The 24998-nt window shown below is 38.9% G+C and overlaps 1 protein-coding gene across 4 annotated transcripts in view; it reads right to left on the bottom strand.

The window, feature by feature from the left end:
* Smg6 (SMG6 nonsense mediated mRNA decay factor) overlaps positions 1 to 24998 on the bottom strand; it is a 239452-nt gene that overhangs the window by 214225 nt on the left and 229 nt on the right. The window contains exons 1-6 of one of the 4 annotated variants that reach the window (XM_047547529.1): positions 24737 to 24964; positions 20572 to 22330; positions 19351 to 19543; positions 18739 to 18849; positions 13795 to 13901; positions 13459 to 13537 (exon numbers count right to left, since the gene is read on the bottom strand). In XM_047547529.1, coding sequence (XP_047403485.1) covers positions 13459 to 13537; positions 13795 to 13901; positions 18739 to 18849; positions 19351 to 19543; positions 20572 to 22325 — 2244 coding nt within the window. In that variant the 5' untranslated portion in view covers positions 22326 to 22330; positions 24737 to 24964. Of the gene's footprint in view, positions 1 to 13458; positions 13538 to 13794; positions 13902 to 18738; positions 18850 to 19350; positions 19544 to 20571; positions 22331 to 24736; positions 24965 to 24998 lie in introns of those variants that run through there. The other 3 variants (XM_047547530.1, XM_047547528.1, XM_047547531.1) reach the window with 3 other exon arrangements.

Here is a 24998-nt window from a genome sequence, read left to right as displayed (position 1 = left end):
AAAAAACAAACTGAAATATTTGAAATGAAGGAAACAATAAACCAAGTTAAAAACTCCATAGAAAGCATAACCAATAGGTTAGAACACCTGGAAGACAGAACCTCAGACATTGAAGACAAATTATTTAACCTTGAAAGCAAAGTTGGCCAAACAGAAAAGATGGTAAGAAATCATGAACAGAATCTACAAGAATTATGGGATATCATGAAAAGGCCAAATTTAAGAATTATTGGGATTGAGGAAGGCTTAGAGAATCAAACCAAAGGAATGAACAATCCATTCAATGAAATAATAACAGAAAATTTCCCAAATCTGAAGAATGAAATGGAAAACCAAGTACAAGAGGCTTATAGAACTCCAAACATACAAAATTACAACAGACCCACACCAAGGCACATTATTATGAAAATACCTAACATACAAAATAAAGACAGAATTTTAAAGGCCGCGAGAGAAAAGAATCAAATTACATTCAGAGGGAAACCAATAAGAATATCAGCAGATTTTTCAATCCAGACCCTAAAAGCCAGAAGGGCCTGGAACAACATATACCAAGCCCTGAAAGAAAACGGATGCCAACCAAGAATCTTATACCCAGCAAAACTTACATTCAAATTTGACGATGAAATAAGATCCTTCCATGATAAACAAAAGCTAAAGGAATTTACAAAAAGAAAGCCAGCATTACAGAACATTCTCAGCAAAATATTCCATGAGGAAGAGATGAAAAACAACGATGCAAATCAGCAACGGGAGGCGCTAGCCTAAAGGAATAGCCAAATAAAGGAGAAACCAAATCATGTCAAAAACAAATATGAGTCAATTGACTGGGAATACAAATCATATCACAATAATAACCCTGAATGTCAATGGCCTGAATTCATCAATCAAAAGACACAGACTTGCAGATTGGATTAAAAAGAAAAATCCAACAATATGCTGCCTGCAAGAGACTCATCTCATAGAAAGAGACACCCATAGACTAAAGGTGAAAGGATGGGGAAAAACATACCATGCACACGGACACAGCAAAAAAGCTGGAGTATCCATCCTCATTTCAGATAATGTGGACTTCAAGTCAAAACTAGTCAGAAGGGATAAAGAAGGACATTACATGCTGCTTAAGGGAAGCATAAATCAGCAAGACTTAACAATCATAAATATCTATGCCCCGAACATTGGCTCATCCACGTACGTCAAACAAATCCTTCTCAATTCCAGAAATCAAATAGACCACAATACAATAATACTAGGCGATTTTAACACACCTCTCTCACCACTGGATAGATCGTCCAAACAAAAATTGAATAAAGAAACTATAGATCTCAACAACACAATCAACAATTTAGACTTAATGGACATATATAGAATATACCATCCAACAAAGAACGAATACACTTTCTTCTCAGCAGCACACGGATCCTTCTCTAAAATAGACCATATTTTATGCCACAAAGCTACTGTTAGCAAATACAAGAAGATAGAGATACTACCTTGTACTCTATCAGATCATAATGGATTGAAATTAGAAATAAATGGCAGAATAAAAAACAGAAACTTCTCCAATACCTGGAGATTAAATAATACACTATTATATGATAAATGGATAACAGAAGACATCAGGAGGGAAATAAAAAAATTCTTAGAAGTAAACGAGAACAAAGACACATCATATCAAAATCTCTGGGACACTATGAAAGCACTACTTAGAGGAAGATTTATTTCATGGGGTGCATTCAAAAAAAGAAGTAGAAATCAACAAATAAACGACTTAACACTACAGCTCAAAGCGCTAGAAAAAGAAGAGCAGACCAATACCAAAAGTAGTAGAAGACAGGAAATAGTTAAAATCAGAGCCGAAATCAACGAAATTGAAACAAAAGAAACAATTGGAAAAATTAACAAAATAAATAGTTGGTTCTTTGAAAAAATAAACAAAATTGATAAACCCTTAGCCACACTAACAAAGAGAAAGAGGGAGAAAACTCAAATTACTAAAATTCGGAATGAACAAGGAAACATCACAATAGACACGAGTGAAATACAAAACATAATTAGAAGCTATTTTGAAAATCTATACTCCAACAAAACAGAAAACCTCGAAGACATCAACAAGTTTCTAGAGACATATGAATTACCTAAACTGAACGAGGAGGATATACACAACTTAAATAAACCAATTTCAAGCAATGAAATAGAAGAGGTCATCAAAAGTCTACCAACAAAGAAAAGTACGGGACCAGATGGGTTCTCAGCCGAGTTCTACAAAACCTTTAAAGAAGAGCTCATTCCAATACTCCTCAAAGTATTCCATGAAATAGAAGAGGGGGGAACCCTCCCAAACTCGTTCTATGAAGCCAATATCACCCTGATACCTAAACCAGACAGAGACACATCGAGAAAAGAAAATTTCAGACCAATATCCTTGATGAAAATCGATGCAAAAATTCTCAACAAAATTTTAGCAAATCGCATACAAATATATATTAAAAAGATAGTGCACCACGATCAAGTGGGTTTTATCCCAGGGATGCAAGGTTGGTTCAACATTCGGAAATCAATAAATGTCATTCACCATATCAACAGACTTAAAGTTAAGAATCACATGATTATTTCAATAGATGCAGAAAAAGCATTCGATAAAATACAGCATCCCTTCATGCTCAAAACACTAGAAAAAACTGGGGTAGTGGGAACATTCCTTAACATTATAAAGGCAATCTACGCTAAGCCCATGGCTAATATCATTCTAAATGGTGAAAAACTGAAAGCGTTCCCCCTAAAAACTGGAACAAGGCAGGGATGCCCTCTTTCACCGCTTCTATTCAACATCGTCCTTGAGACTCTAGCCAGAGCAATCAGACAAACCAAAGAAATTAAAGGGATACGAATTGGAAAAGAAGAACTCAAACTATCCCTGTTCGCTGATGACATGATTATATATTTAGAGGAACCTGGAAATTCCACCAGAAAACTTTTAGAACTCATAAGTGAATTCAGTAAAGTAGCAGGTTACAAGATCAATGCTCATAAATCCAATGCATTTTTATACATAAGTGATGAATCTTCAGAAAGAGAAATTAGGAAAACTACCCCATTCACAATAGCCTCAAAAAAAATAAAATACTTGGGAATCAATCTCACAAAAGAGGTGAAAGACCTCTACAATGAGAACTACAGAACACTAAAGAAAGAAATTCAAGAAAACCTTAGAAAATGGAAAGATCTCCCATGTTCCTGGATAGGCAGAATTAATATTGTCAAAATGGCTATACTACCTAAAGTGCTATACAGATTCAATGAAATTCCAATTAAAATCCCAATGATGTACCTTGCAGAAATAGAGCAAGCAATTATGAAATTCATCTGGAAGAATAAAAAACCTAGAATAGCTAAAGCAATCCTCAGTAGCAAGAGCGAAGCAGGGGGTATTGCAATACCAGATCTTCAACTCTACTACAAAGCAATAGTAACAAAAACGGCATGGTATTGGTACCAAAATAGACAGGTAGATCAATGGTACAGAATAGAGGACATGGACACAAACCCAAATAAATACAATTTTCTCATACTAGACAAAGGAGCCAAAAATATGCAATGGAGGAAAGATAGCCTCTTCAACAAATGGTGCTGGGAAAACTGGAAAACCATATGCAATAGAATGAAATTAAACCCCTATCTCTCACCCTACACAAAACTCAACTCAAAATGGATCAAGGACCTCGGAATCAGACCAGAGACCCTGCATCTTATAGAAGAAAAAGTAGGTCCAAATCTTCAACTTGTTGGCTTAGGATCAGACTTCCTTAACAGGACTCCCATAGCACAAGAAATAAAAGCAAGAATCAACAACTGGGATAGATTCAAACTAAAAAGCTTTCTCTCAGCAAAGGAAACTATCAGAAATGTGAAGAGAGAGCCTATGGAGTGGGAGAATATCTTTGCCAACCATACCTCAGACAGAGCGCTAATTTCCAGAATCTATAAAGAACTCAAAAAACTCTACACGAAGAATACAAATAATCCCATCAACAAATGGGCTAAGGAAATGAACAGACACTTCACAGAAGATGTACAAGTAATCAACAGATATATGAAGAAATGATCAACATCCCTAGTAATAAGGGAAATGCAAATCAAAACTACCCTAAGATTTCATCTCACCCCAATTAGAATGGTGATTATCAAGAATACAAGCAACAATAGGTGTTGGCGAGGATGTGGTGAAAAAGGAACACTCATACATCGCTGGTGGGGTTGCAAATTAGTGCAGCCACTCTGGAAAGCAGTATGGAGATTCCTCAGAAAGCTTGGAATGGAAACACCATTTGACCCAGCTATCCCACTCCTTGGCCTATACCCAAAGGACTTAAAATCAGCATACTACAGAGATACAGCCACATCAATGTTCATTGCTGCTCAATTCACCATAGCCAGATTGTGGAACCAACCTAGATGCCCTTCAGTTGATGAATGGATAAAGAAACAGTGGCATATTTATACAATGGAATATTACTCTGCAATGAAGAATGATAAAATTATGGCATTTGTAGGCAAATGGACGAAATTGGAGAATATCATGCTAAGTGAGATAAGCCAATCTCAAAAAACTAAAGGACGAATGATCTCGCTGATAAGCGGATGAGGACATATAATGGGGGGTGGGAGGGGTTAGCATTAGGTTTAGGGTTAGGTTTAGGGTTAGGGATAAGGAGAGCGGTAAGAATGAAGGAAAGAAGGACTGTATAGAGGGCAAAGAGGGGTGGGAGGGGTGGGGGAAGGGAAAAAAAAATAAACATCATTGCCCTATGTAAACGTATGATTACACAAATGGTATGCCTTGACTCTATGTACAAATAGAGAAACAACATGTATCCCATTTGTATACAATTTAAAAAAATAAATATATAAAAAAAAATAAAAAAAAAAGATGAGGGGAGCTGGGGATGTATGTCAAGTGGTAGAGTGCTTGCCTGGTAAGTACAAAGAGCTGGGTTAAATCCCAACCAACGCAAATAAATAAAATTTAAAAGATGGGTGGGGAGTAGTAGTTGTTGGAGAGCTCCGTGGTAAAGAACTTGCCTAGCATGTATAAGGTTCATCCCTAACATGGAAGAAAGGGAGTGGGAGGGAAGGAAAAAGGATCATAAAGAAGGAAAAAAAAAAAAAAAAAAAAAACTGAAACAAAGGGGAAGAATATTAAAAAGATATTACTCTATTACTTCATATATTTTTTTCACTATTTTCTGTTACCATTCTTCAAAGCACTTCATCTGTATTCATCTAGCATGTTTAAAGGTGCACTTTCCAAGGTCAACCACCCGAGTCTGAATCTCTAGTACTATCATTTATTAGGTATAGAACTAATCAAGTTCTAGAGGTTTCCTTATTTGCAAACTGGAGATATTTACACATGAGGCTTCTAGAAAGATTAGCTTTTCATAATCCATATAGTTTAATGAATATCTGGCCCACCATTGTAGTCAGTTAAGCAGTAGTTATTTTTAATATAATTCCATCCATACTAATCTCTACTTACACCACTCACTTGATTTCAAACTGTATTTTATCAACTCTACATTTTATTCATCTTCAAACATTTCTGAAATTGAGATACAACTTACAATCAATATCCACCATTATTTTAATTTGCAACATTTTTCTTAGTGAAACACCAAATATGGAACAGCTAGCAATCAACTACATATTTTAACAAGTCTAATTTGTATCATTGTCTATACACCCTCACTTGTCTTCTCAATGTTTTTTTTCAGAGCAAAAACCAAATCATGTATTTTACCACTCATGTCACTTCACAAAGTTCTGTATACAGCATATTCTCAATAAATACCTGATTCACTAAATGACTGACAGGAGGATTTACAGAAAAGTTGAGGAAATATTAATAGATAACTAGGATGAAAGGAAGACAGAAGAGAAACAGAAAAAGAACTTGAAGAGAGAGCTAATCTGGATCAGAGGTCTATCAAAGAAAAATACTCTAATCAGAATGTCAAAAAAACATTAAGGGAATTCAGCAAAATTATAAGATCACACACACAAATCAGTTGTATTTCTAACATGCTATATCACAGTGAATAATCTAAAAGGAAATTAAGAAAATAATTCCTTTTACAATAGCATAAGGAAAAATAATATAATTAGGATTTGGGGACAGAGCTCAAGGATAGGGCATTTGCCTCTCATATTTGAGGCCCTGGGTTCGATTCACAGTGTAGTCCCAGCTACTTGGGAGGACTGAGGAGACAGAAATATTGAACTCTCTCCAGAGCAACACACTGAGACCCTATCTCAACAATAGCAAAATTCAATATTATGGAAACGCAAATCAAAAACACAAGTCAGAGGCTGGGATTGTGGCTCAGTGGTACAGAGCTTGCCTAGCAAGTGTGAGGCACTGGGTTTGATTCTCAGCACTGCATATAAATAAATGAATAAAATAAAGGTTCATCAACATCTAAAAAAAAAAAATTCATTATCACTTCACACTCATTTGAATGACTACTATTAAAAAACCAGAAAATAATAGTTAGTAGAGAAATTGAAACCTTGTGCACTGTTGGTAGGAATTTCAAATGGTGCAGCTGCTATAGGAAACAGCATAGTTATTTCTTTAAAAATTGAAAATAGCCAGGCACAGTAGCACATGCTTATAATCTCAGTGGCTTGGGAGGCTGAGGCAGGACAAAGAAAAATTCAAAGCCAGCCTCAGCAATTTTAGCAAGGCCCTAAGCAACTTAGTGAGATCCTGTCTCAAAATAAAAATAAATTTTAAAAAATGGACTGGGGATGTGGCTTACTGGTTAAGACTCCTGGGTTCAATACCCATTATAAGAAAAAGAAAATAGAACTGGGTATGGTGGCACATGCCTGTAATCCCAGAGACTCAGGAGGTTGAGGCAGGAGGATCACAAGTTCAAGGCCAGCCTGGGCAACAGAGTCAGACTCTGTTTCAAAATAAAAATAAAAAGGAGTGGGAATGTAGCTCAGTAATAAAGCACCCCTGGGTTCAATTCCCAGTAACTCCCCCACAAAAAAATTAAATATAAGAATGACCATATAATCTAGTAATTCTACTCCTAGGACCATAGCCAAAATAATTAAAAGCAGGGTCTCAAAGACAAATTTGTACACCTATGTTATTGCAGCATTATTCACAACAGCCAAAATGTAGAAGCAACCCAAATGTCCAAAAAGAGATGAATTAATATAGAGTAACCCTTTCCAGAAATAAATAATTCAGAAATATTAAATTACATCTCACTGTAAGTAGCAAGATGAAATCTCTTTTTATTACACATATTGTTGCAATTGTTCTATTTTGTTATTAGTTACTACTGTTAATCTCCTAAAGTGGGTTAAAATTAAACTTTTAACATAGGCATGTATGTACAGGAAAAAACATGTTACATACATATAAGGATTCAGTACGGTCTGCAGTTTCAGCCATCCACTGGAGATCTAGGAACACATCCCTCAGGGATAACAGAAGGTACTACTATACAAAATGTGGTATTTACATACATAGGAATACTACCCCGCTTTAAAAAGGAGGAAATTCTAACATGTTACACGGATGAACCTTGAGGACTTTTGCTAAGCTCAATAAGGCAATTACAAGAAGACAAATGCGGTATAAGAATGAGTCCACTTATACAAGGTAACTAGAATAGAAAAACTCAGACAGAAAAAAGGAAGATGACTGCCAGGGGCTGAGATGTGGGAGAATGAGGAGCTGTTGTTTAACATATATTTACAGTTGTGGTTTTGGAAGCTGAAGAGAGTTCTAGAGATTGGTGGCACAAGAATATGAATGTACTCAGTACATTTTAAAGTGGAGGCTGGGGATGTAGCCCAGTGGCAGAGTGTTTGCTAGCATGTATGAGATCCTGGGTTGACCTCCAGCACCACAAAAAAATAAATAAATAAAAATGTGTAGGGACCAGGATACAGCTCAGTGGTAGAGTGTTTGCATAATAAGTAGGATGCCCTGAGTTCAATTCCTAGCACTGAAAAAAAAAAAAAAAAAAAAGATAAAGAAGGGTAAGACAATGAAAATGTTTTGTTATATATACTTTACCACTACTAAAAAATTTTTTTAAATTATTTCCAATGAGCAATGGATTTGAATAGACACTCTCCAAGTGACAAATAAGTACATGAAAAGATGCACATCATTAGTCACTAGAGAAATGCAAACTAAAATCACAATGTAGTATCACTTTATACTCCCTAGGTTTGGGGATATCAACTAATTGTTTCTAAAGTGTACACGGGGAACTGGGTGTCTACAGAGGCTGAGGAAGGAGAATCACAAGTTCAAGGACAACCTCAGCAACTTAGCAAGACTCTGTCTCAAAATTTTAAAAACAGGCATATGGATGAACCTCAGGAATAAAGCATCCCTGAGTTCTACCCACAGTACCACAAAATAAATAAAGTTCATATGGAAAGGAAAAATAATATCCAATACAATATTGAAGAACAAAGCTGAAGACTGACTCTACCCTACTTCAAGATAAACTTAAGTCAGATGTAGTGGGACATGCCTATATAATCCCAGTGACTTGGAAGGCTGAGGCAGAAGGATGGTAAATTCAAGGATAATATCAGCAAACTAGCAAGGTCCTAAGCAACTCAGTGAGACCCTACCTCAAAACAAAACAAAAAAAGGGCTGGGGATGTGGCACAGTGGTAAAACACCCCTGCATTCAATCCCTAGTACACCTCCACAAAAAAAGGATATACTCTAAAGCAATAGTAATCAAGGCAGTATGTTGCTGACTCAACAACAGATATCTTGGATTCAAAGAACAGAACAGAGAGTTCAAAAATAAAACCATAAAAATAAAGTCAACTGACAAAGAAGCAAAAGCCATTCAATGGAGAAAAGACAGTCTTTTTGAGAAATGGTCCTGGAACAACTGGACATTCACAAGCAAAACAACTCTATACACAGACCTTATACTTTTCACAAAAATCAACTCAAAATGGCTTGTAGACCTTAATAACATAAAAAATTATACAATTCCTAGAATATGGAAGAAAATTTAAATAAGCATGGGTTTGGTGATGACTTCTAGATACAACACCAAAAACACTATCCGTGTAAAGAAAAAACTTGTAAATTGGATTTTATTAAAATTTAAAAACTACTCTACCACTCCCTGGGAGAAAATACTGTAAAACACATATCAGATAATGGACTAGTATTCACAGAACTACTAAAATCGAACATTAGGAAAATAAACAACCCAACTTAAAAAATGGGCAAAAAATCTGAACACCTTACTGAAGAAGATATACAGATAGCAAATAAGCCTATGAAAAGATGTCAACATCTATTTCATTAGAGAATCACAAATTAAAACAATGAGGTTTCTTCTGGTGGCAGACGAATGTAATCCCAGTTACTTGGGAGGCTAAGGCAAGAGGATCACAAGTTCAAGGCCAGTGTGGGCACCTTAGCAAGACCCTGTCTTTTTTTTTTTTTTTTTTTTTTTTTTTTTTTTTTTTGCGGTACCGGGGATTGAACTCAGGGCCTTGTGCTTGCAAGGCAAGCACTCTACCAGCTGAGCTATCTCCCCAGCCCAAGACCCTGTCTTAAATAAAATTTTTAGAGGGCTGGGGATGTAGTTCAGTGATAAAGAACTTGCCTAGCATGTACCAGGCCCTAGATTCAATCCCCAGCACTGCCAAAACAATGAATAAATAAATAAAATTTTAAAAAATTTTAAGGGGCTGGGGATTTTAGTTCAGTGCCTAGAATGTGTGAGGCCCTGTGTTTGATCCCTAGTACCACCCCCCCCCCCAAAAAAAAAATTAGATTCTACTGCATAATTCAGCTTGGACACCATTTGACTCATTTATCCCACTCCTCGGCACATACCCAAGACTTACTATAGTGACATGGCCACATCAACGTTTATAGCAGCTCAATGCACAACAGCTAAGCTATGGAATCAACCTAGATGCCCTTCAACAGATGAATGAATAAATAAAATGTGGTAAATATATACAATGGAATATTAGTCATAAAGAAGAATGAAATTATGGCATTTGTCAGTAAATGGATGAAACTGGAGACTATCATGCTAAGTGAAATAAACCAATCCCAAAAAACCAAAGGAAGAATGTTCTTTCTGATATGCAGATGCTGACTCATAATAGGCTGGGAGGTGGGAGGGGAGGATGGGAATGGGAAAGACGGTAGAATGAATCAGATCTAATATTCCTATGTTCATATATGAATACATGACCAGTGTAACTCCAAATCATGTACAACCACAAAAAATGGGAAATTATACTCCATGTATGTATATGTCAATACGTTCTATTGTCATGTATAACTCAAAAGAACAAAGAATTAAAAAAAAAATCTAAAAACATTGCTTATTCCAAATGCTCACAAGAATATGGAGCAACGGGAACTCTCACTGCAGTATTCACAGGAATGCAAAATGGTACAGACACTCTGGAATACACTTTGGTGGTTTCTTACAAAGCTAAACATACTCTTACTCATATGTTTTTATCTACCCACATTAGGTGAAAACTTATCTCCACACAAAAACCTGAACACAAATATGTATAGTAGCTTTTGAACAACTGCTGAATCTTGGTGGTTGTGTTTTGTTTTGCAGTACCAGGGACTGAACCTGGGGACACTCTACCACTCAGCTACATCCCCAGTCCTTTTTTTTTAAATTTTGAGACACAGTCTCACTAAGTTTCACAGGTTATCCTCAAACTTGTGATCCTCCTACCTCAGTCTCCCAGGTCACTGGGACTACAGGTATGCAACATCCTGCCTGGCCAAAACTTGCAAGCAAGCTTGCAAACCTTGGCAGCAAAAAAACATCTTTCAAAGAGGTGAATGGATAAACTATGGCACATCCATAAATGGAATATTATTAGCAATAAAGAAAACTGAGGTACCAAACTACAAAAAGAACCTTAAGGGAAACAAAACAAAACCCCCCAAACAAAACAAAATCCAAAAAGAATCTTAAATGTATATATTGCTACCAGGAAAAAGTCAATCCGAAAAGGCTACCCATTGTTAAGATTCCAACTACATGAAATTATAGAAAAGGCAAAACTACAGACTAAAATAATGAGTGGTTGCCAGGGGTTCAGAAGAGGGATGAATGGGTGGAATAGAGATTATTTTTAGGGCAGTGAAATTATACTTTAGGATACTGTAATGGTGGGCATATGACATCATACACTTGTCAAAACCAAGTAGCAATACTGGCTCACTGATTTTAACAAATGTACCCAATGCAAGATGTAGCAGAAACTGTGAGGAGAGGAAGGAGTTGAGGTGTATATGGAAACTGTACTTTCTGTTCAATTTACCTAAAAATTTAAAAGTATCACTCCAAATCAAGTCTATTAATAATAAAAAAAAATTCTTCTAAAGTCCCCAGTACAGAAAAACCCAACCCATTAAATGAGATAACACTTTACACTCCATTAGGTTGGTCATAATCCAAAAAATGGGTGGTGGGGAGAAACTGTTGGTAAAAATGTGGAGAAATTAGAACCCTTGACCATTACTGGTGAGAATATGAAATGGCGCAGCTACTGTGGAAAACAATTTAGCAGTTCCTCAAAAAGAAAAATTTAAGCCCAGAATAAGCATTTGACCCAACAATGCTAGTCCTAGGTATAAACTTAAAAAAAAAACTGAAAATAGGCACTTAAATACTTGTACATCACAGCAGCACTATTCACCTTGGCTAAAAGGTGAAAATAACACAGACATCCATCAATAATGAATTAATAAACATAATGTACTATATGTATATACACACAATGGAATACTACTCAGTCATAAAAATGAATGAAGTATTGCAAGGCATGGTGGAACACACCTGTAATCTCAGTGATTAGGGAGGATGAAGCAGGAGGATGGCAAGTTTGAAGACAGCCTCAGTGACTTAGTGAGGCCCTAAACAACTAAGTGAGACTTTGTCCCAAAGTAAAAAAATAAGGGCTAGGGCTATAGCTCAGTTGGTAGAGTGCTTGCTTCACATGCACAGGGCCCTGAGTTCAATCCCCAGCACCATAAAAAAATAAAAAATAAAAAGTGCTGGGGATGTGACTCAGTGGTTAAACACCCCTGGGTTGAATCCCTGGTACCAACAGAAAAAAAAAAAGAATGATTAACACATGCTAACTACAATTTAGATGAGCTTTGAAATTTTTATGCTAAATATAGACACAAAAGGTCACATGTATGATTACATTTTATGAAACATCCAGAATTGGTAAATCTATAGAGACAAAACTCAGACTAGAGGTTGCCAGGGGCTAGGAGCAGGGAGGAATGAAAAGTAATTGAAGTATACGGTTTTTTTCAGGGTGATGAAAATGCCTGGGAACTAGGTAGAGGTAATGGCTAATTATATTTTCTAGTTCACAAGACACATAAGATTTCATTCAGTTATTGCAAAGAAGAAAAGCTAGATAAAGAGACCATCAATACAAAAGAAGGAAAAATAAGAGAAGGTGGATGAGGAGAAAGGAAGAGAAAAACAACGTTGCAAAGAGTGGTAGAAAAAAATTTCAAATACCCATCACAAAGAGAATAGGACAAAGGTAGAAAGAGGAGAGGGAGATTCAACAGATTCTGAAGGAAGTATTTCAGTAAACAATGTTAATCAACTATTTCAATACAGAATTAGGAATTTCTTTGAATCTTTGTGGAATAAAGGGGAACATAAATATGAAATTCAAGTATTACTTTTTTGGGTATTAAGAAACTTTTCTCCTTGATAATAAGTATGAGAGCTGCTTCTTATACATGAACCTTAGTACCTACCACTGGCCCCCCCACCTTTCCCCTTTTTGTGCAGTTTCCTGCCCAGAGCCCTCTCAGTTGCCAAGGTCAATTTCTCTCTGTTACAGCCACATTTGGAGGAGATTGGTAAAATCAAGAAAGGCATAATTGGTTGCTTACAATGTATCTGCTAAGAAGGAGTCTTAGGTAAAAAGTTAAAAGGAATAAGATCATCTAGGAGAAGGGAGATGAGGACTTTCAAGAAAAAGATAAAGGGAACCTTGTCTTCCTTCTCCAAGGAGCAGCCTACATCAACAGTATAGGGAAGCGAAGCAAGGTAAGACAAGATTCAGAACAGAAGCTTTGGTCAAAAGCAGAGTGGTGTTTGGCTGGAGTATGGGCATTCCCTCAGGAACTTAAGTGCAGTGGTGGCAAGTGTCTGAATAAAGAGCAGTCAACTGAAGTGAGGGATCCCTGATAACTTACCTCTTCAAGTAAGAGGAATGAAAGGAGTTTAAGGATAAGAGGCAGAAGGGGATATTCTACGGGTACAGTGAACAGATGAACTGAAGTTTCAGGAGCTGAACCTATCAAAATTCATATTTTAAGAAAGTGCCTGCAAAACACTCCCCATCCACAGAATTTCTTACCGTATACACTGCCAGCAAAGCCAACTGGTTATAGGGGCGCCCATTCTTGGGAGCAATGTGCTGGGCCTTCAGGTACCAACTAGAATAGAAAAAGAGTAAGATATACTAGCTCTGTATCAACTCTTTACCAATGCACCTTGATAGCCCTACTACTTAAGGCATAAACTGGTGGATTAGCAAGATGAAGCCCTGGAAAGGTAAAGCATGACTAAAGGGACCAGAAAGGACATCTACAGAACATTCATATGGTGAGCAGCTCAAGTGGCCCCACTGCTTAATAGTGCTTACCTAATGCCACACAGGGAACAGAAATAACGAACTAAGAGGTAAAAGTACCTGCGTGCTTTCCCGTAGTTTGCTGTATCATTGGCTTGCTCCCGATATCTAGCAATATCTCCTTGGCAAATCATACATCGCTGGGCACTGATTAAGGCATACTTTACCTTTAGGAAAAACAATCAGTTAGCAGGGTAATCGAGAAACACTAACTTCAACCCTGAAGGATAGGAATGGGTCAAAATGACAGAGAAGCATTGATAATGCACAAACAGTCCATAACAAAGTACAAAGTTTTCAATCCAGCCTTGACTACCAAAAAATAGCCAACAATGTGATACAAAATTTACTAAGAAACCATAGAGGCAGAAGGGAGAGGTGTGATTCTTACTTTAAGTCCCAGTGAGTTGGGCACAGTGATGCATGCCTCTAATCCCAGCTATCTGGGAGACAGAATCATAAATTCGAGGCCAGTCTCAGCAACTTAGCAATATCTTGTCTCAAAATACAAAGTAAGGGCTATATAATAAGAAAAAAAATTTTCCCCAACAATGAACAGTTCTTACTTTTGTATTTAAAACATTCTTAGCTTTAAAATTAAATTTTAAAAGGTCTGGGGTTGTAGCCAGGGGTAGATCACTTGCCTCGCACATGTGAGGACTGGGTTTGATCCTCAGCATCACTTAAAAATAAATAAATAAAATAAAGGTATTGTATCCATCTAGAACTACAAATATTTTTTAAAAATAATACAAAATAAAATGGGCTGGGGATGAGGCTCAGTGGTAGGGTGCCCCTAGATTCAATCCCAGTACTGCAAAACTGAAACAAACCTTAAAAGTTCCAACTGGGCAACTTAGTGAGACCCTGTCTCAAAAATAAAAAATGAAAAAAGGGATGGGGACATAACTCAGTGGTAGACTGCTTGTCCATCATGTGCAAGGCCCTGGGTTCAACCCCTAGTACCAAAAATAATTTTTTAATAATTTTTTGCTTCCAGGCAAATGGAAGAACACACTCTGAAATGAGGGTCAGGTGATGTGACTCTAAGTAACAGGGTGTGCTATCAAGAAGTCTTTATTTTTTGCAGGGTGGAGGGGGAGAACGGGGGTGGGGGTGGGAGGGGAGGGCATTAGGGATTGAACCCAAGAGGTACCTAACCACTGAGCGACATCCCAGGTCTTTTTTTTATTTTGAGACAGGGCCTCACTAAGTTGCTGAGGCTGACCTTGAACTTGTGATCCTTCTGCCTCAGTCTCCTGAGTTGCTGGGATTACAGGCATGCACCACCATGCCTAGCTCAAGGAAATCTTTGAGACACCTGGGACTTGGTCTCTTCAACTGAGTAAAAATACAAGTTCTATAGGGTAAACAAGGAAATAAATGTAAAAATATAAAGTCATAAACAAATAATTGTCTACTCTGTTCTTTTCCTGCCATCATTACAGTCTTTCCTCAAACTTCTTTTTTTTTTTTTTTTTAGATGTTGACAGACCTTTATTTTATTCATTTCTTTATATGTGGTGCTAAGAATCAAACCCAGTGCCTCACACATGCTAGGCAAGCACTCTACACTGAGCCACAACCCAAGCCCTCCTCAAACTGTTATCCATTAGGTTCCCTTTGCCTAAAAGCAATAACTTACCCTTTACTAAACATCTACAACATGCTAGGGTCTGTGGAGTACTATAAATATGTTTTATGATAGGCTGGGCATTTATCATTCAGTGAGAAAGCAACAAAGTAGACTCTACCAATTCCAAGATATGTGCCCAACCAAAAAAATCTCCCGAAAGAACACTACTTCACAGTATTTTATCCACTCCACACCCCACACAAATAATTAACATATCACCAAATAAAGAATAAAGCTTCACTGAGAAGGAGATACTGACCCCTTCAGGAAGACTTACTCAACTAGCTAAAAAAAATAACTATTGTGCATCAAATTTACACCTCAAGAAAGTTATATGTCACATACCCTTAATGTCCTGACTATTTCACACATTCTTTCTATGAAGGAACATCAAAGAATCCTGGGATTTAACTGATTTAAAAAAAAAAAAAACTGGTTATGCCACCATAGTACCAGCACTTTGTAGTCTCAATGAGGAGTAAAATATGAAACAATTCTTTCAAAGTCTTTCCATCATCCCCAGTATGTAGTCCTGGAGGTCGGAGCCCTTTAGCACCACTGTCCACTCATATTCTGTGCCTCTGTCAAATCTGTTCCCATAACACACCACATCTTTCCCACTTGAGGATATTCAGATATACGTTCCCTCCCCCTAGAATGTTCCTCTTCTCCTGTACACCGTCATCTGGCTAAAATCTCAGGTCTTCAGCTTTAACTTAACTGATTTCCTCAGCTCTCCAAAATCTTCCAAACTAGGTTAACCCCCTTACAGCACACAACAAAAACGACCTTTGCAAAACTAACCACATAGATAATTACTCACCTAACATCTACATTTAACCCGAAACTAAATTCCAAGAACTAGAATCATGGCTCTCTTGTTCTGCATTGAATTGTCTCTGCCTAGAATGACAATGAGCATGGAGGAGAGGCTCAATAAATACTCATTGATTAGTAAAAGAATAAAATCATAGAAAGTCATCAAGCGTGGCACAGTGGCACACACTATAATCCCAGGGACTCTCATGGCTCATACAGGAGGATCACAAGTTGGAGGACAGCTTCAGCAACTTAGCAAGACCCTCAGCAATTTAGCGAGACCTTTTCAAAATAAAAAGGGCTGGAGATGTAGCTTAGTGGTAGAACACACCTAGATTCAATCCCCAGTACCTTGCCCCTTCAAAAAATAAAAAAAGGAGCAAGACTGAGGTGGGAGTATATAGCTCAGTGACAAGGCGCTTGCCTAGCATGCTCAAGGTCCTGGGTTCCAATCCCAGCATTGCAAATAAAATCATAAGAGAAAGTCTCTGTTTCATTAACCACACTCTTTTCTCTAATTAATCTCTTAATTCTCCTTCAAGTCTCTCTCATTTTAAAAACAAAAACAAAAGGTAACTCAGTGGCAGAGCATTTGCCTAGCACGCAGGAGGCTCTGGGTTCTATCCCCAGTACAACCAAAATGTACACACACACACACACATACACACATACACACACACCTAAACAAAAACAAAAACCTTAAATTCTCTTACAGCTATCTTCCTTCCTTCCTGATCTTCACAACCTAGATTCTTTTTTTTTTTTTTTCTTACACTGAGTGACAGCCCCAGCCCTTTTTTAATATTTTATTTAGAAACAGGATCTCACTGGTTGCTCAGAGCCTCACTAAGTTGCTGAGGATGGCTTTGAACTCTCAATCCTCCTCTGCCTCAGCCTCTATTGGGAACACAGGAGTGCTAGACCTCAACCAGCAGGCAAGATTCTTAAAAGTATGGTCTATTTTCCACTTAATATCTCTATTGTCTCACTTCTCTTCACTACAACCTGGAGTCCACCCTCTCCAACTAAAATAACTCTTGATAAATTTATTCAATCCAAAGTTTGTTTTTTAGCAATATTAAAACTTGAAAAGCCTCTATTACTTGAAAATGTCACCCATCCCTACCCTGAAATTTTATTTCCCCTCTCTGGGCAGCCTTCCCAATATCCCAACTTCTGCTCCAATCACCACCTATACATTGATGACCCCTGAAGCTTTATCAGTCTCTTTATCAGTCTCTTTATCAGTCTCTCTCTCTCCTAAGTTCTAAACAGACAAAATTTTTATTTGCTTATTTTCAAGTTCCTGCTAGATACCTCACCTGAGTATATCTTAACCTGAACTGACCTCTTCCTTTGTAGCCATCCCCTAAGGTCACAAACTGGGAAAAGATCTAGATACCTCATGCCTCTCTAATCATAATACTAACACTAAATCACCAGCAATTCAATTTTCTTTCCCTATCTTACTAATGTGGCTGGCTTATCTTTTCTACCTCCTCTACCTCTACCTTAGTCCATGCCTACCTTCCTGACTCCCCAACCTCCACTCTTACCCAACTTCTATCCAAACTCACCAATTTGCCAAAATGACTGGTTCTAAAATCTGAAAACCAATCAGTGATTCCCCAGTGCTTTCAGAATGAAGTCCAAACTCTTCATCATGGCATATAAGAGTTTGTGACCTATTCACTTCCTACATCATTGCTTCTCTTCCTACATCAGCCCCATTCCACATTACCAATAGCAACATGCTGCCTGGCATGGTGGCACACGCCTGTAATCCCAGTTACTTGGGAGGCTAAGGCAGAAGTATAGCAAGTATGAGCTAGCCTGGGCAACTCAGAGTGACCCCATCTCTAAATAAAATAACTAAAAGGGCTGGGGATGTCACTTGGTGATAGAATGATCCTTGGTTCAACCTCCAGGAAAAAATACCAGCATACGGAACTTTTTTTATTTTTAACATTACTAGGGATTGAACCCAGAGCCTCATGCATGCCAGTTAGCCTTGAACTACCCATACACCTGCCACAGCCTCCCAAGTAGCTGAGGTTACACATGTGAACCACCACAGGCTCAGCTCATGCTGAACTTCTTACACTTTCCCAACAACACCTAGTTCTCTCTCACTGTGCCCTCTATCTAAATGTCCCCTCCCACCTTTCAAACTCCAGGTCATGTATTAAGACTCAGCCTGGGGTTGGGGAAATAGCTTAGGTGGTAGAGTGCTTGCCTCACATGCACAGGCCCTGGGTTCAATTCCCAGCACCCCCCAAAAATAAATAAAGACTCAGCCTGACAGTCCCTGAGAAGCTTTCCTTGATCCCAGTTATCTAAGTTAGATCAATTTCCTTCTATGCCCATTCACTAAATATACCATTACTATAGAATTTTTGAAACATTACAATTGTTGGTTTCATCTGGCTGTTCCTCCACTGGACTTATCTTTTATTCTTATATGCTCAACACTAAACATAGTGCCTAACATATAACTAGCTCTAGATAAAAGCTTATTAAATGAATGAATAAGAACAAAGCTGGCTTACTGTCTTGCGTAATGGCTTGCTGCGAATGGCAAGACCATCCATGTAGTCCTCCAGTTTGAACTTGTAAGTAACCTGTAGCTTCTGAAGCAAACTATCAAAGAAGTCACTACCCTATAAAGACAAAAAAACAAGAAATGGTTGAAGCAATCTATTCTGATCCAATCTACCCACCAGAAATTGAAGCAAATGACTTATTCAGTTCTGCCAATGGTCAGACAGCTCATGTAAAGGGAGGTACGTATGGTATTTAGTGGCCCACAAATGAACACAAGACAAAATTCATAGTATAAAGTTCTCCATGGTTTTGAAGATATGAACTAACTACTCCTTTCCCTCCCCCCCACCTCTTCTCTCTCTCTCATACATATATCTCCCCCTCCCCCTTGCTTCAGGTCAAGGCATTCAGAAAGCTTTCAATCTCAAAACTAAATCCATTTGTCAGAAAGTTAGAATTCTAAGCAAGTAACAGGGGCAGGTTGGGACTAAATCCAAAATAAAAGCATGAAGTTTTTTGTCAATGCTTTGTTCTAAAACATAATATTTCAGGTAGTAAAAACCCATCACTACAGGATGATGAAGTCTTTACTCTGAAGACAAAAAGATAATGGTTACCTCATCCAAGAGTTCCAGGAGTCTATTCCGTATCTGTTCTGGGTTCTCAACGTTCGGATCCTTGAGAAGTTGCCTGAACTTCTCAATCACCTGATAGAAAGCATTCTTCCACAGGATCTGATCCACATTCTGAGTATCAGAGAACTCGATATCTAAGAGAATACAACGCTCATACAGCTGTAGCAGTTCAGCTCTGGAATAAAAAACATACAACTTCTAGCTCCAAAAACAACACAAAAAAGGCTAGATCCAAGATGTGTGCTTCCTGCAAATTAACCAACTCCCTTGGCAAGAAATCCAAAATGTAATCATGTATCCTATTCATATTAGTTTCTGTGAGTAGAATGTCATTACAATGGCAGTTTATGTCTAAGAAAATAGTGTTTCCCCACATGTCCTCACTTAAATGTAACAACTGAGGTAAAATCTTCACTGCAAGTTATAAGTTATTCATTTCTTAGCCTTCTTTATAGTCTTTCTTTTTCAAAATTCTATGCTCCCTTAAAGATGCATTTTCATTTTTTTTTTTTTTTTTTTTTTTTGGTACTGGGGATTGAACCCAGAGGCACTTAACCACTGAGCCACATCCCCAGCCCTTTTTATTTTGACACAGAGTCTCGCTATGTTGCTTTAGGGCCTACTTAAGTTGCTGAGGCTGGCCTTGAACTTGCAATTCTCCTGCCTCAATCTCCTGAGTTGCTAGGATGACAGGTGTGTCCCATCACTCCCAGCTGTTTTTTCTTTTTTTAATATATTTTTAGTTGTAGACAGACATCATAACTTTATTTATTTATATGCAGTGCCAAGAATCAAAAACAGTGCCTCACACATGCTAGGCAAGTGCTCTACCAGTAAGCCACAACACCAGCCCCTAAGATGTTTTTTTCTTGAAGAAAACATAGGAAGCATATTCATTTCAAAGATAAGAAACAAACCTCTGTTTTTTTCCAACTGTCCCTCCATCACAAAACTTAACATGAGAAAAAAAAAAAATCAATGTGAAGGGATTGGGGTATGGGTACAGAGCTTATCTAACATGTATGAAACACTTGGTTCAATCTCCAGCACCACACGGAAGGGAAAAAAAAAAAAAAATCAATGTGAAAGGGAGATAATATTCCAGGGGCTCACCTAAAAAGTTTCCACCTTCCTTGGTCATGAGAGCCTATATACCTCCAACTTACCCCCATTTCCCTCTAGCCAAGATGGAACACACCATACCTGAGCTGAGCCATCTTCTCCATGCCCTCAGTACTGATGCGGTCCCTGGAGAGCAGATTGCTGAGCTGTAGTTCCTGGTTGTCAGCCACACGGAGAAGCCTATGTAGCTCCTGTTGCTGCATGTTCCTCACATGCTGCTCTATCTCCTCAGGACTCATGGTGCTGGCAGGGAGAGGGCTACATACATACTGTCCTGATGGAGTTGGGTAGCCTGGGTAGTAAGGCCCTGGGTATACACCATTTGTAGGGCCCACTGGATACTGCAGAGGGCTATACCCTGAATAGGGATACTGAGAGGCAGGGCCTGGTGTCCGGGGATAATAATAGGGATTATCAGAGTTTTGAAACTTATAGTAAGATGCTTGGGCCTGACGTGAGTCCCATGATGTAGGGCTGACTTCATCATCAGTGTCTAAGAAATGCAGCTGGGGTATCTGGCTCTTTAGAGCAGGTTTCTGATCAGGATTGTTTGGGTCCCACAGTCGGCGGGTGGTGCCTCCACGGCCCCAACTCCGAGATCCTTTACTACCAGATCCAAATAAAAGTCTAGGTCCTAAAGGAGTGGACTCTGGAGAACCTGCTGAATTGACAGATAGGGCAGTATGGGCAGGCAGGATCAAAATGCCACGACCACGACCCCGAAGTTCTTGTTTCAGGTTTTTAGACTCCTGCTTCTCAGAACCTTTGCCCCCACTGCTCAAACCTCTGTCAGGTTTTATCCTATCCACATCCTCTCTGGCTGACCTCATCATGGGGGAATCTTTGTTCATGGTTTCTGCATCAAAAGTGACACGAAGTGTGCCTCGATTTTCTTTACCATTGCTTTTCTGCTCACCCTCTCCACGGCCAGACCAGTTTCTTTCTAAGTGTGTCTTCTTTTCCGAGCTCCTCCTGAGCCCTAATCCATCAGGCTCATCGATTCTGTCATCATCTAAGGAATCAGTTGAGGACATAGATACTTGCTTCTTCAGTCGTGGCCTCTCCTTGGTCCGATCCTGGCGGCGACGGCGACATCCATTATCAATCAGGCCAACTCCCTCAGTACTGTTGTTGCTACCAGCTGAGCTGGTACTGCAAGTGCGATAGCGGTTTCTTCGTTTGTCTGAGCGGGAATAGCGCTTTGCAGAACCAGGCTTCCCCTGGACCAGGTCATCATTCATTTTCTTTGTCCCCTCCCCTTTTTCAATCCTTTTTCCTTTTTCTCCTTTTGCAGTCCTTACTCTGTCACTATTTTGGCTCTTTTCTGTCTCAGCTTTGTCTGATTTATTCACAACTTCCTCTTTCACAACTTTTCCCCTGCATTCATCTTCCTCTATTTTCAGTTGCTCCACCTGGTTGAGGACTTCCTCCTCATCCACCCGGATGGCAGAATCTTTGATACCAGTCATCTGCAAGCGCCGTCCAGGCTGATAGATCTGCAAATCTGGTTTCTTTGTTCTCTTGATGATTCTGAGACTTCGATCTTCCTGTCCAGCAGTCCTAGGAAAAGTCTCCTGTCCTTGATTATTCTCTGGGTCTACAGGACCATTTTGCTGTTGGTTATCAAATTCCTTGCAGACATCTTTAATGAGTTGTGTACCATTTCCAACAGCAGAAGCATTTTTGTCATTAACATTTTCATCTTTACATTCCTCACTCCCAGAGGGCTCCTTGATTTTAGGTCTGTTCCTTAGTCGAGAAAGACCAGGCTTATAGATTTCCAGATCTGGGCGCCTGTTATCTTTGCGCTGCCTGGGCTCTTTTAATTCCTTCATGTTTTCTGTTATATTGGGGAAAGGGTTGAAGAAGAAAGGGCAAAAGAAAAAAAGAGGAGGGAGAGGGAAAACTGTCATTCTGGTTAAGTAACAGAAAAGTTGAGCAAGAATACACATCCAAAGGCTAATTTTGGTGGAAAGGGAAGAATACTTCTACAAAAGTAGAAATTTGGGGTTTTCAATATTTGTTCAGCAACTGCCAAGGATAAGAATCGAATTGGGTTAGGGAAGGGGAGGGGAAAAAAAAATCTGTTTTCTTGGATTGCCCAAGACCAATTCATATTCAGATCTCTAAGACCCCAAACTACCTCATACTGTCAGAACAAAAGATCTCTCAACATTTTCAGCATTAAACTATTTTGTTTATAGAACCCTTGAAACCATCATAATCTTTTTTTCTGACTCTAATACTTTTCCAGGGGAGCTAAGTCCTTTTAATTTATTAGGGGTATAGTTCAGTGATAGAGGACTTGCCTAACATGTGTGAAGAGTGAAGCCCTAGGTTTTATTCCACCAGAAATAAAATTTAAATACACATTTTAGTAGAGAAAAATAAAAAGGAGGAAAGGGGGGCATAAACAATAATCCACAGTCCTGGACATCTCTGGAGGAAAAAAAAACTGCAAATCAAGACTATGAAAGTGACTGGGACAAGCCTCTTTTTTAGCTACTAATTACCCAGTCACATACCTTCTACTGAAACAAACAAGAAGCAGTTCCTTTTATATTCCTCAACTTGACTTATCCTCACCAACTCTCTAACAGCAGCCAGAAGAGTCATTTCAATTAAATACTGCTCAAACTATCATCATTAGAATACTGAGACTAACTGCTACTATGATGATGGAATATGAGAAGAAAAAGTTCCATAGCGGGTTTTCCCTGGACACTGGTGGAAGGATTGTGACATGCCCTCAAAATATCAAGGACTGTGGCATTCAAGAATAAGAGAACAGGACTAGAGTTGTGGCTCAATGGTACAGCACTTACCTAGTATATGTGAGGCACTGGGTTTGATTCTCAGCACCACATGAAAATAAATAAAATAAGGTATTATGTTCATCTACAACTAAAAAAAAAAAAAAACCTTTTTCTTAAAGAATAAGAGAACAGAGCTAGGCACAGCAGCACACACCTATAGTCCATGACTCAGGAGACTGAAGCAGGAGGATAGCAAATTCAAGGCCAGCCTCAGCAATTTAGAGAGCCTCTGTCTCAAAATAAATAAAAAGGACTAAGATGTAACTCAGTAGTAAAGCACCCCTGGGTTCAATACCCAGTACCAAAATTAAACAATAAGAATATAGGACTGAATAAACCACTCTCCAGGCTCCATGAACTTATGGAACAGAAAAATGAGTATTTTTTTATATCTGTTACTTTTATTTATTAAGGAGGAGACTACTACAAATAGCCACTAAACATTTCAGTGGGAAAGTGATGGAATTAGTGAGATTATCAAGTACTCAAAATGGAATGTTATATAAAACCTAGTCTTGTCTTGTACTAGGAAACACAAATGCAAACAAGACCATATCAGGTATCATATATCCTAGCATTTACACCCACTTTTTGTGGGTTTAACAAATTAGAAGGAAAAGAGAAACTTAAGTTTATGCTACCGCTTTGGTATTTTCAAAAGTTTATTTTATTTATTTTGGGGTAGTGGGGATTGAACTGAACCCAGGGGCTTTACCAATTCCCAGTCCTCTTTATTTTTTATTTTGAGACAGAGTCTGGCTAAATTGCTGAGGCTGGCCTTGAATTGGGTCCTCCTCCCTCAGACTCCTGATTCTTTGAGATTACAGGCATGCAATCCTTGGGCAACCAGCTGAATATTTTCAGAAGTTTAAAAGATTCTCCACTGAGTATGAACAAAGATACCTCAGAACACTCTTTGTAACTTAGCTGGGGGGGGGGGGGGTGAAGGAAGGGGTGAAGAAGAGTTACCACTTTCCAGAGCAGAGAAAACAGCATGGATAAAACAATTCAACTGACCAACGAAAATCAAGCCTGAAGAAGGTACCTATCACTGCTACCATCCTACAAAAACTCCACCGCCCAATAGAAACACAAGAACCTTTCTTGGAGCTTTTCTGATGTGGCTAAAGACTTCAAATTAACTGGCAAATTGAACATTCTCTGATAAAAATTGCTCCCACATATGCCAAGGCCAAACCAGAGAAGAGTCAGCTCTCTGAGGTCCTGGATCTTTCGCAGGTTTCAGAAGCCTGCCTTGGGAAGAAAAGTTCGGCAAAGAAATCCCAGTCTGTTAAACCTTTCCCTTCAATCTCCCCAACTCCTTCCATCTGACGCCAAACAGATGGACGGGACAGGGCCAGCGGAGGATTCCTTTGGGAACGCTACACACCCGGGGCCTCCACCAGACCCCAGCACCCACTCCCACTCACTTCTACTAACGACGAGGAATCCACCGGCTCTTCAGCGAGAGCTGGGGCAAAGGGAAACAGTCACCTTCGCGGTGATAAAGAGGGTGGAGGCAGGAACTCAGGCTGGGATCTCCCGGAGCTGGCCAGAGCTGGTGGAGCCCGACCCAGGGTCTGGCAGGGCAGCGAGGGGCCCGCCCGCGGCCCCCGCCCCCACTGTTGGGGGAAGGGGCGGGGGCTCCCGAGCTCCGCGGACTGGGCGGGGAGGAGGAAGAGGAGGCGAAAG

Source organism: Sciurus carolinensis, chromosome 3 (assembly GCF_902686445.1).
Source record: "Sciurus carolinensis chromosome 3, mSciCar1.2, whole genome shotgun sequence".
NCBI classification, from domain to species: domain Eukaryota; kingdom Metazoa; phylum Chordata; class Mammalia; order Rodentia; family Sciuridae; genus Sciurus; species Sciurus carolinensis.
Note: the sequence above shows the minus strand (reverse complement) of the source record. Positions and strands in the feature narration are given on the sequence as shown.